At 41.9% G+C, this 12,984-nt stretch overlaps 1 protein-coding gene across 3 annotated transcripts; it reads right to left on the reverse strand.

The window, feature by feature from the left end:
• Positions 1–5,584: 5,584 nt before the first annotated feature.
• Positions 5,585–10,354, reverse strand: LOC124684952. 3 transcript variants are annotated; one of them, XM_047219212.1, is made up of 9 exons: positions 10,161–10,354; positions 9,594–9,762; positions 8,954–9,115; positions 8,754–8,859; positions 8,186–8,368; positions 7,303–7,429; positions 6,774–7,072; positions 6,012–6,101; positions 5,585–5,915 (listed from the first exon to the last, which is right to left on the reverse strand). In XM_047219212.1, the coding sequence occupies exons 2-9, from the start codon at positions 9,609–9,611 to the stop codon at positions 5,860–5,862; spliced, it is 1,041 nt and encodes a 346-aa protein (XP_047075168.1). In that variant the 5' UTR covers positions 9,612–9,762; positions 10,161–10,354; the 3' UTR covers positions 5,585–5,859. The 3 variants fall into 3 exon arrangements, with proteins under 3 accessions (XP_047075168.1, XP_047075167.1, XP_047075166.1); XM_047219211.1 differs by having other exon boundaries at positions 7,303–7,456; positions 9,594–9,728; positions 10,161–10,353; XM_047219210.1 differs by having other exon boundaries at positions 7,303–7,456; positions 10,161–10,353.
• Positions 10,355–12,984: the final 2,630 nt, after the last annotated feature.

Below are 12,984 nucleotides of genomic sequence, written 5' to 3' on the forward strand. Positions count from 1 at the left end.
CCTACAGTCACAAATAAAAGGAGCAAGCGCCAAGAGGGGTTTTTTCCGAGACGAGAGAAGAGGATGGAATCCACCTCACGACACTCCAGAACAATGTTGAGATCGTCATGTTTAACTTCCTACCAAAATCATCGATTATGTGAATTCGTTCAAGCTTTCATCAAAAGTTTATTTACGAAGATGCTGGTAGGAATAGTGAGCACTAGTTAGGAGACAATTTACCTATGGTGGTATGTTCATCATTAACACGAAGGCCGAAGAGGCGTGGTGCAATCCTTAATATAGGCACAACATGTTACACTCGGAATCTTTGATCCAATGTGGTGTCAAGGCACCATCCAAGATAGTAGAGGATATTAGACCACGCTGGTTGCGTCCGTCACCATGCTTGTTTCATGGGAGCTCTGGAATGATTGTCACGCGAGAGTCTTCCACAACCAAGCCTCCCTTCCAACGTTTATAGTAGAAACCAAAGAGAAAGAGGTTGACTGAAGCCTACCAAGAATTTTTTTATTGAATAATGTAAAGTTCTAAGGGAAGAAACCGCCTATTCCGACCGAGAACATACCATTCTAGAGGATGATTCGGAGATTGCGGAATCTTGGTCTGTCTAGAAAATATTTTTGGTGGATAGATTGTTTCTTAGCTGAAGGACCGGAACTTGTATTTGAGTTGGACTTAAACCCGACCAAAGTTTGAGCAATTTAGACATACACTTTGAACTTTATTTGAATTCATTTGTATGTAATGAACTACTTACACCAAATGGTGAATATTTTGGCGCCTAATGGATTGACAGAAGTTTTGGTGAAATTACATAACTGCGAACCATGTTGTGTATACATTGGCTTTGTCCACGTGAATCTCAACATTGTCTTTTTTCGCATCTCCCTCAAAAAAAGAACTTCCCTATACCATCCTTAAAACAAAGTATCGCCATGCCATCCTTACAAATATGTGGCCATACAGCCATACCTTTTCTGCAGCTGAGCCTCTGTAATTTTCTTGGCCAAAGAGCCTCAGTAATGAATTTCCATGTACAAAGACCTACAGCTCTAGGATATTCTTGTGCCAATCTAAGGAAACATCCAACATCTCGAGCATGTCTATGTTAACTATGCCTTCTTTTTGTATGAACGAGACAGTATAACTAAATAGGCCATGATAAAAGGCCATGGTCGTCAAGGCTTAAGAAATGAGAGAAACACAACTAAAGCAACAACAAAAAAAGTTCCGGTTGGGATCATGTCTACCTACGCAGACGGCGAAGAGGCAGAGCAACAAAAAGGCAAAGACAAAGTAAAGTCGAAAGCACAGACAAGGCCGTCTCGTCCGTGAGGAACCGCGCGCGATCAATCGATCTCCCATCTTAAAACCAAGCAAAGAAGCCCTGCAAAAAAGAACAGCAAAATGAGAGCAAATAAACTGTAGAAAAATAGTGCTGAAAAAAAAAAGGAAATTTAGAAGAATTTGAAATTCCTGTACAACAGAGCTCATCGCTCGCACTGACGCCATGCCACCTCGTTTGCATGACCACTACTGTGCCACTCTTCGAGCTCTACGGTGACGGCCGGTTGAAAATTGTGGAGATCTAGAGCTCAGCCGCAAAAGAGGGGAGGAGCACACTGACAGTACTCGTGGTTCCACATCCCAAGAGGGATTAAAGCTGCAGATGCGTCCATCCATCTTTGGTGGTCCGAAAAGAGAAAGAATGTCATGGGTACCCTCCGAGCGTTGAGGTGCCAGCAGCCGGGGAGGTGGATGTCGTCCCACCCTCGCAGTTGGTCATGTTATTGTACAGGCGACATCCATATGAACGGAGACGATGGCGCGCAGCTTCTTCTACTTCGCTGATGATCCGGCCTCACGGTCATGCTTGCTTCGGCTTCCTCCACATCTAGGCTCCCTTTCCCAACATCGCCTTGAGGGAGGTTGACCGTGCTCTAGGGACACAAGGAGGCGAGAGTGGCAATTGCGAGGGCGGGGGCATAGAAGACCAGCTGTCGCACACCAGACCTGGCATGGCCACTATAGTCGAAGCGGGCCGTTGATGGCGCCGCAGTGACCAGAGCGCGCAGGAAAGCGAAGCGGTCGCCGAGTCACTGCCTGTAGGGTCCGGGGCAGCAACAAGAGGACACACACGCAGTGCCGGCGCATTCTCCTCGAACCTTCCAACCAAAAGAGACGTCGCCGATCCACTATGGGACCTTGGGGGTGGTCACCGAACGTGTACAAACTTGAGACAATCCCCACAACTTAATTAGAGGCTCATATGAAATCGCTACAAAGGTCCCATGTTTGAGGAACCTCTAGAACTCAATTGTAGGCTCCAAGAAAACCACTAAGCAACAAAGCCGTCTATGGTTTCAAGAAATCAAGAGTACTCCCTCCGGTCCGGAAAAAATGACGGACGGACAATTTTACAAAAAAATCCTTGCATTTATTTTGTGTTCACAACCCGCACTCCCTCGGATGGATGCATGCAAAACGGCCGCACTAATCTAGCGGAAGGCTAATTAACAACGATGCGTCAATGGAGAGAGAGCGACAGACGCATGCATTGATGGTCCGGTTCCAGAACAAGCAATAAATGCAGATTTTCAAGTGATTTAATTACAAAACACAACTGAACTAGTAGTCCGACATTTTTTTCGGATCGGAGGGAGTAATAAACTTCTCACTTTCACTTCCACGAATCACCATGGAGAACTCAAACTGGTGCACCAGATGCAATGTCAAGTCCTTCACTCTCAAAGTCCGCCAGAGCTACAAAATCTATTCGGAAATAAGAGAGAGAAAAATAAATGAAGAGAATGTTGGATTTCTCCAAAATCTAGATTTAGGATTTCCTCTCAAAGAGGGAATATTAATTGATAGGATTGTGGATCTAAATCTCCTCTATCTATTCCCTCAAATAGGTACAAAAATCATGGAGGTATTAAGGAGAAAGGAAGCTCTCAAAAAATCACAATGGTGGAGAGCTAATGGGACAAGAGAGCTAGAGAGGAAGAAGAAAGGCTTAAAGAGTTGACAAAGAAATTCTGCTCATTGGGCTCGACCTAGCATGGGTCGGTAATATCGGCCTGGCACAAGGCCAACAGCCAACACATGGAGCAATTGGGTTAGCCCGGTACTACCAGCCAGGGGCGGCCCGATACTACGGGGGAAGTACTAGGGCGAGCGGGCTGGTGACCGGTAGCGGCATGGTACCGCAAACTAGAAACTCAATTACTTGAGTTAGAAACTCCAATTTAGGTGAAAATAATTTTATTGGAAATAGGATGGCAAGAGCTACCCACAAAAAAAATAAGAGGTGGAACCTCTCAATACGAAGAACTGGGGAAACTCGAAAATCGAAAACGCAACAAGTTTTTTATACGAAATCGGTTTTTAATGAGCTAGAGCTTGTCATTGAAATAACCATAAGCTCTAAATCACCACATGGATAGAACCAAGAACAACCAAGAAAGATGATGCGAATCATACAGGAGTTTGAGCTCTCTCCAAACGATATGATCAAGCTACTCACTCGAGATCCCTACTAATAATATGGCCAACTATCATACAGACCGGTCTCCTAAGTACACCACGAGACCGGTAAGAAAAAGAGACCCTATAAAAAAACAAACCTTAAACTTGTGCATTTCACTTGAGTTGGATGATGAGGATCTTAACCGCGTCAAGATGAAACACCTTTCTTGATTGTGTTTGCTTGATAAAGTCTAGCAGATTGCTCCTCCATAAACTATTATGAGAGAGTTTCTTCTAGTATCCATGATCACCAAGCATATGAATGGTTCAAGATGGCTCATCTTGAACTTTCACTTAATTTTTCTTTCTTCAAAGTTGATGTCTTGAAAATACATTAGACCCTTCCTCAAGACATACTTTTAATAGGCTCAATCTTTGGATCACTCCATGAATATCTTGTTCATCAATTGATATTCTTTCAACCTTCAAGCAACACATGGTTCAAGCATTGTCTATGAATAAATCCTACAAATAGAACTCAATGAACACATTAGTCCATAGTGATTATCGTTATTACCAAAATCACATATGGAGGTTTCATGCACTTTTACTGGTGCCATCTTTCGTCCACTTTTCAATTTCTTGTATCCGGTTTTTTGAATCCTTGCTGATAATGTGCTCAAACAAATTTGTTAGTGACTGCTATTACTGTTAAAGTAAAAAGGCTCAATTTGAAGATTTGGGTGGGCTATGGGAATCCTTGCTCCGACCAAGACATGGATATTTTCTACGCCGCGACCACCATCACCCTTGGCAATGGCAAGAAGACATCATTTTGGGAGGCCCCTTGGCTCACGGATAGGAAACCGAAGGACATTGCGCCACTCATCTTTGACGCATCTAAGCGCAAAAGGTGGAATGTCAATCTTGCTCTAAATGGAAATGCTTGGGTCCACATGATCAAATTGGACAACGACTTCACCATGGCACATTTCTCGCAATTCCTCGACCTTTGGACTCTTTGCCAAGGGGTGCAACTTCATGATGATTGGATGATGACATTATGTGGAATCTCACGGCAAGTGGGCATTAGTCCGCTAAATCGGCTTATGAGGTGAAATTCATCGGCTCCGTCGCTTCCTATCTCCACAAGTCGGTTTGGAAGACTTGGGCACCTCTCAAAACCAAATTCTTTGCTTGGCTACTTGCCCAAAACCGCATTTGGACCGCCGACCGCCTACAAAAGCGTGGGTGGCCAAATTGCGGCCTATGCCCCTATGCAAGCAAACTAATGAGACGGCGGCGCACCTCCTCATCCATTGTAGGTTCACTACGCGTCTTTGGGACAAAGTGGCGGAGTGGTTGCACAGCTACGGACATTACCCCCAATGGGTGGACCGGCCTATCCATCGAGCTTTGGTGGCGCAACATGACAAGACCCCACTTGCCCAACCGCAAAGCCATCTCTTCGCTAGCTCTTCTTGTCACTTGGGAGCTTTGGAATGAGCGCAACGCAAGGGTTTTCAACAAGCATGCCAACCATGATGTAATCCTAGATAAGATTAAGAGAGAGGCCCGCTTGTGGGTTTTAGCTGGCGCTAAACGCTTGGGTCAAATCATGCCGCGAGAGTAGTCTCTTGTATTTTTCCTATTTGTTCGGACTTTCTTGTCAAACTCTTCTCCTTAATTAATCGAATGGGGCAAAGCTTTTGCCCCCGTTTCAAAAAAAAAAAGGCTCAATTTGGTCCTGACATTACAGGATAAAGCGGAAACAAATTAGCAAAATAGCCTTTGCCGTTGCATCTATTGTAAACGGCAGCAAGTATACTTTCTGCGGACAAATACAAAATCCCTTTCAGCTTAGGAAACCAGTCATCATCTCGCTTGTACCGACAAGAGCCTTAATTTCAGCAGTAGACATGCAAATGCGCTCGCCCACACGCACCAGGGATGGTCCACTCTCAAACAAAGTTGCAATTGCCAATTTGGTTTGACAGAAAATATGCTACGGAGTATATTTTATCACATCATTATAGTTTAGATTTCATCACAACCTAATATAATTTATATTGCCTGAAATGTGGCAGGCATGCCAACGAATCAAAAGATTCAGTGTAATGAAAAGGGCTCATAAAGTTTTGACAGCACTGGTGTAGATGTCATTATTTCAAGAAACAAAAATATCAAGTGAGCAAAATAAGCTGCCTCACTGTTTATTGAAAACTGGAACCAGTGACTACAAAATTCCAGAGTTCCTCATGAATAAAACTTGGTACATTTAAGCTAATAGAAAGTTCGTTTCATACAGTATTGTAGCTTCAAAACACTACAAGATCAAGCAGCCTGCCCCGGGTCAGGTTTTGAGACTCTTTCTCTATGCATCTGTGATTATCTCTCTTCATCTGATTGTGAAGGCCCGTCCACAGCGTCGGCGAAATAGTCAACTACAAGTAATCAGCATGCAAACAATTAGCCTTGACTAGTAACAGATCCAGCTTTTAAAATATCAATAGACACATTAAAGAAGCATTGAAAATCACCTATGTCCTCCTGATCCGGGGAATCAAGTAAGAGATCGGAGTCTGAGGGAAGGAATGGGTTGCCAGCATAGTTCTCAAGAGCTGCCAGGTCTGAAAATCAACAGAACAGCCGTTACTAAGAGATAGCAAAACTAAATCACGATCAAGTAGTCAATAGTATTCAGAGTTTCAGACTCGAATATAGTTACACAAAGAAACATACTTTGCTCTGTCTTATTTGTACTCTGATCTTCCAAAGAAAGTGGAACGACAGTATCATAGCAGAACAATATGTTATGGATAGACAATTCCAGGAAAGATGGTTCGGATAGCAGCAATTTTAACGAAAGCTATAGCTTGTTGTCCTTCTACTTCTTTTCCATAAAAAAGCTAGCAGCATTTTCTGATTCTTGCTATGTTGCTACTAAGATTTCAACATGTTTGCGTATAGTCAGTTCTAAGAAAACGAAGTTCTGGAATAACAGCATATTTACAGAAGCTATAGCTTGTTGTCCTTATCTTGTTTTTCTCGTAAAAATAATAGTAGGTTTTTCAGATTATTGCTCTGCTGCAACTAGGATTTAAACAAATATTCTAAATTCTTTTTAGTTAGCATGCTAACTTCCTCAGTAAGACAAGAGTCAGGCTACAAGAATATGTCATCATATATGTCGTAACTTCCAATCAAATGAAGCAATGTCACTAGCTTGCAATATCAGTTGGGATGGCATGATAAAAAAAAACTTAACTGATGTACATGCAATCTTAGAGATAGAAAACTACCTCCCAAATTTGTCAAATCTGCTGACAGATCAGATAGGCTGAAATCCCAGATCTGCTGCCCCAAGGAGGAGCCATCGCCACTGTCTAATCCTATTTGTAGAGGACCTCCATTTCCCACATCAACTCCAAAGCTGGCATCTATTGCTGATGCATCCACATCCATCGCTGATATCTCAGATGGAGTGAAAGAAACATGGTTGCTCGACATTGCAGATGATGGACTCATAGCAATCTCAGATGACACAGTACCAAAGGCTGTTGCAGCATGTGCAACTTCAGGTGCTTCATTCTCCATTATGCTTTAGCAAAACAAGTTACACATTAAATGAATTTCAAAGGTTACGAGAAAAATAATATACTTGAACAAGCATGATTGTACAGCTATAGATCTTAAGAGGACACGAGAACGATATCTACCAAGGTAGAAATATTATTTTCACTTTTCAAATTTATCATAAATTCATAATTAACTGAAAGAAAGCTGCAAAGACACATAAGCAAATGGAAACAAGGTAATGAACATGCTTACCCATTTTCTGAGCTCATGCGAATTGGATGATAAGGAATTCCATTTGCTATATGGTAGCCCGGTGGACCACAAGCCATTGCATTAACATGAGGCTGAACAGGAGCAGGTAGTCCAGGTTGTTGAAGAACTGGATATCCCATAGGCAAATTGTTAACTGCACTGATAACAGGTAGAATCGAATAAGAAAAACCGTAATAGAACTTAACAAAAGAAGCAGATCAGTGAAAAAACTGGAGCAAAACCTGAAAAGAAAAGATAGCATGCAATTTCACTGTCAAGATGGAGACATTATAACTGTCTTGCATGAGCTATCAAGGTATGCCATAGTAATCACAACACGATCCAGGGCAGAAGGCCCGCGTATTAACATAGGTGCCAAGATCATCATTAGCACGTGCATGGAGGAAAGCAAAGCAAAAGAAAGGGAGTGCTATTTGAATCAGGGATTCAACTGGTTTAAGCCCAGTACTGTTTATCAGCATCTACAACTGAAAAAAAAACTTTTGCAGAAATAATTGACTAGACCAATATGTCAATGTATTGCATGTTCAAGGTCAGATTGAAATTAAGTTATTGTTTCCAAAACATATCAGTAAATAGCTGTTTTCATGGTCATTAAGCTGATAGCCTGAGGCAGGTATTGGTCATTCAGGCAATAACCTAACATAGGATATAGTGACTATTGAAGTATTCTGCTGTTTATGTGGGAGTTACAGACACCACCAACTGGCCAACTAGCACAAAAAGAAAGCTATTATAAACAATAAAATCCATTGCAGTGATGAACCAAAGGCTTGTTAGTAAGTAATAACAACAAGCACAATTTCAAAATCCAACATTACCTAATTTAGTTACGATACTACAATATGAAGATAGACATTACCAGGCATAGGACGAATCCCATTCTGTGTTGGAGCAAATGGAACCTGCTGGGGTACTGGGTGCTTCATCAGATTGTATTGGTGCTCTAGTAAATGGTTAAACAAGTTGATCTGTTTTTTCAATTTCAACCTTATGTAGTAAGCCTGAAAAAACTCAGAATTCTCTTCTTCAAGCTTCTTCCACACTGAACGAGCAAAGGCAGAGAAAGGCTTTAGTGCTACAATAGGTACATCTAATTGCTGAGCTTCCTAAAGACATCTAAATATTTCCAGAAGGAGTGTCAAACAACATGGATTAGTAGATCATTTCAATAACACGCCAGAACAGGATCAGTAGTGGATACAATCTTAATGAAAAATATGTACAATGCAGTCTAGCAACAAATGTTATGTTAAAACATATTCTTAATAGAACTAGTTCTCAATTTATGAAATTAGTCACTACGCCAAAATAGTTTTGGCTGGTGTACAAGCAGATTATCTGATGACAGGTTCTTTCATGTGATATGAGAAAGAGCTATGGCATTGCTGCCAAATGAGTTGCAGGACAAACTTGGCACGAAACCTTACCTAATGTAGTAAAACCAGGTTCTATTCTTGCACGAGTAGAAAGAGTCCTAACAACCTCTCCTCTATTCATGTATAACTGTAGGCATCGCTCTATTAAATTCTGGACCTGCAATAGCCCAAAATGCTTAGTTATTTAGTTATAGCAAAAGCTACAGTACAAATTATTCCCACAAAAATAGCAGAGAATCTAGGCATCTTACTAATTCAATATCTTCACGGGAAACCTTTTTATTATCATCGTCTGCACATGATAATGAACAGGAATCTCCTAAAGGTTCGTCGGTCACTATTGTATTTGGCTGTTCAGAATCCTCATCACCGACTTGCACTAACGGTTGCAGATTTGGCTTGCTCTCAATATCCTGTAGAAATGCCCACAACATGCCAATTTAATCAAATGCAATAAAAGATAGATATCAATAAATGTTGAAAGCAAAGTCAGTGGCTTCTACAGTTAAACTAATTGTGTGAATATACTCCACTACTCCAAGATTCAGAAAACCAGTTGGTTACTGTCCGTTTCTGAATTCTAATTTACAAGAGAATGATCTTGCGAAATTTATGTAAGATTAGCTACTTAAGTGTTTTCATACACCCGTATCATCCAAAAGTAAAGATGTCTGCACCTTCTGCTTTGAAAACGTCCAAGGGTTATATTTTGCAGTAAACTCGTCAAAGCAAACCACTTTTTTATACTACTGCATTTCAATACAATATCGCATAACCATATCCCCTAAAAATATGGAACTTGTTAAAATGGAAGGTTTCTAAATTTCTATAATGTAACCTGAACCTTAGCAGCTCAACCCCTTAAAAAAGGGGCGCAACAGATAGTCTCACCTGGGAAGTCTCCTTCATCGTGTTTTGCAACGGTAACACAACTACACTCCAAATCAACACTTCTTTTAGGTGCAGAAGACTTATCCCCCAAACTCCCAGAATTAGTTGGTTGGGTTTGCAACCTTGCGAGTACCTCTACACCATAGGAGAGTTCTCGGGATTAAAACTTCTGAAAGCAAAAACTCATTAGCACTTTTGGCTTAACTGGAGAACCAATTAGCGTTTTATATCAACAATGAGAAAATTGATTTAAAAATCCGAAAAATGCTCATATAGAAAATTATATGTAAATTTCATGAACACTCTTCTCATGGAAAGTTTATGATGGAGAAAAAGAATTATGCTACTTCATCTATCATGGGAAGTTGGAAGTTAAAGATTTATAAACGGTACACATCAACTTTTCTTGTCCTCTATTTTCGACCACGAACCAGGGGCGGATCTAGATGGTGTGACGGGTGCGCAATATGCTCAGCAATTGTGAAGGTCGTCTCTTTCCGTAGCTAATTGATTTAACTACAAGAATCGCTCGCTGCGCTGGATGTGAACAAACAGCATAGCTCATACCTCGAATTGGAAGGAGACGAATTGCCGAAGATCGACTGGGACGAGCCAGACTGTGCAGCAGGAACGCGCGCGATGTCCCTTGAGGCGAGGAAGAGGGGGGAAACGATGAAGCCGACGACGAGCGTGAGAGGCCGGAGGCGGAGGCGGGCGTGGAGGCGTGTGGACTGGAGTGACTGAGGCGTCGGCAGCAGCCGCAGGTAGATAGTGTATATTTCTTTTATCTTTTTGAATGAAGCGGCAGGTATATACGGAGTACTATGGGTGAGGAGGTGTGGATTCGGAAGGAGAGAGGAGAGCGACTCCACAAGACTTCTTAAATTCTAGGGGTATCTGTAGAACGAAAGGCCAAGTTATATGTAGCTATTTATTTTCAAAAATTCTAAATATATATTCTGAAATTTTGAAAAAATCTGAAACAAAATTCTGGATGTAGTTAATAATGTGTACTAAATCTCAATGTGAAATTCATTGTTATATTATAGGCTACAAAAAATGATATGTGTGAATCTTAGTATAGTGAATAGTGCATATTTCAAAATTATAAAACTGTAATATGTCATTTTTATGTAGCTTAGAATATAAAGAATTTTAGGATTTTGCACCATTGTAAGTTACATCATTGCTACATCCAGCGGATTTTTTCAAAACTTCAAAAGATGATTTTTTAATTTTCAAAAATAAAAGGCTACATGTAGCTCGGCCTCCATTTATCCACCCTCCACCCTTTTTATTTTGACTTCCTAAATATTCTTTAATGATCAAAGAGATGAAATTTTAGGAGTTAACAATGTTAGATTACTAGGCAATTTCCGTGTGAGATTAATTACCGAAAACATCATGACAGATGCACAAGCATACTTAACCACACACATCAGACTAAGTGCATGCATCAGATCTGAACGTGGAACAAGTAGCAGTGCAAGGTAGGAGAGGAAAAGCACGTACATCGCGACCGGGAAGGTCGCACCAGCAGCGCCACCATGGGAATAGTTGATGTCGCCCATGGTATCATCGGAGTCGTTGAGGAAGCAGTCGAACCGGCGAAGAAGAGCACGAACAGCAGCGAGCAGTCGCGCCGAGACGCTCCCCAAAAACCTTATTGCCCGCCTGCCGGTGCAGGATCTCAACAGACGGGGTTTCGGAGGCCTGCTCTCCTGGACGGATGTGCACGTAATCGCCGGGATGGGGAAGATGTTGGAGATATGTCCAAGAGGCAATAATAAAATTGTTATTATAATATATCTTTGTGTTTATGATAAATGTTTGCATACCATGCTATAATTGTATTAACCGAAACATTGATACATGTGTGTTATGTAAACAACAAGGAGTCCCTAGTAAGCCTCGTGTATAACTAGCTTGTTGATTAATAGATGATCAAGGTTTCGTGATCATGAACATTGGATGTTATTAATAACAAGATTATGTCATTAGATGAATGATATAATGGACACACACCCAAATAAGCGTAGCATAAGATCATGTCTTTAAGTTCAAGTTGCTATTAGCTTTCCGATACATAGTTACCTAATCCTTCGACCATGAGATCATGTAAATCACTTATACCGGAAGGGTACTTTGATTACATCAAACGCCACTGCGTAAATGGGTGGTTATAAAGGTGGGATTAAGTATTCGGAAAGTATGAGTTGAGGCATATGGATCAAGAGTGGGATATTGTCCATCCCGATGACGGATAGATATACTCTGGGCCCTCTCGATGGAATGTCATCTGATTAGCTTGCAAGCATATGAATGGTTCATAAGAGATCACATACCATGGTACGAGTAAAGAGTACTTGTCAGAGACGAGGTTGAACAAGGTATAGAGATACCGATGATCAAACCTCGGACAAGTAAAATATCGCGTGACAAAGGGAATCGGTATCGTATGTAAATGGTTCAATCGATCACTAAGTCATCGTTGAATATGTGGGAGCCATTATGGATCTCCAGATCCCACTATTGGTTATTGGTCGGAGAGAAGTCTCAACCATGTCTACATAGTTCATGAACCGTAGGGTGACACACTTAAAGTTTGATGTCGTTTAAGTAGATATGGAATATGGAATGGAGTTCGAAGTTTTGTTCGGAGTCTCGGATGGGATCTAAGACATCACGAGGAGGTCCGGAATGGTCCGGATAATAAGTTTTATATATAGTAAGTCATTTTCCAAGTTTGGAAATGATCCGGTGCATTTATGGAAGGTTCTAGAAAAGTCCAGAAGAAATCACCATGGAAAGTGGAGTCCCGGAGGGACTCCACCTAGCATGGCCGGCCAACCCTAAGGGGGGAGGAGTCCCAGGTGGAATCCAGCATGGTGGCCGGCCAACCACCCCCCCCCCCAAGGAAAGGGTGGGAGTGTTACCTGCCAAAACCCACCGGCGGGCAATGGTTAAGCAACACGAAGAGCCGGGAGGCTCCCAAGGCCGCTTAGTGGACCCTGGAACCTCGCGTCGTCCCGCAAGTCTTCCAGCCACGTCCTGGCGGTTGCTAGGGCGTGCCAGCTGACCTAGACCCGATCGGGAAGGTGTTAGATTGCTTCGATTGTTCCTGCATGGTAGACACGTAAACATTAAATACGAGCCCTATCGGCTCTCGAGTTGCCTCGTGGATCGGCTCAAAGAGCCGATCGCCCCATGGTTCACGTTGGATTTGCAATGACATGGGGATCCCGCTTGATCAAAACAAAGCTAAACCGATCTACGACAGTTTAGGGTTTTCACCGCATAACCGGAACGTCCTACGTGTGATCGGGCCTAGCAGATACGGAAGATGATGCAAACTACTCCTACGAGAGGCCTAAAAACCAACATAACGTTA

Source organism: Lolium rigidum, chromosome 1, assembly GCF_022539505.1.
Source record: "Lolium rigidum isolate FL_2022 chromosome 1, APGP_CSIRO_Lrig_0.1, whole genome shotgun sequence".
NCBI classification, from domain to species: Eukaryota; Viridiplantae; Streptophyta; class Magnoliopsida; order Poales; family Poaceae; genus Lolium; species Lolium rigidum.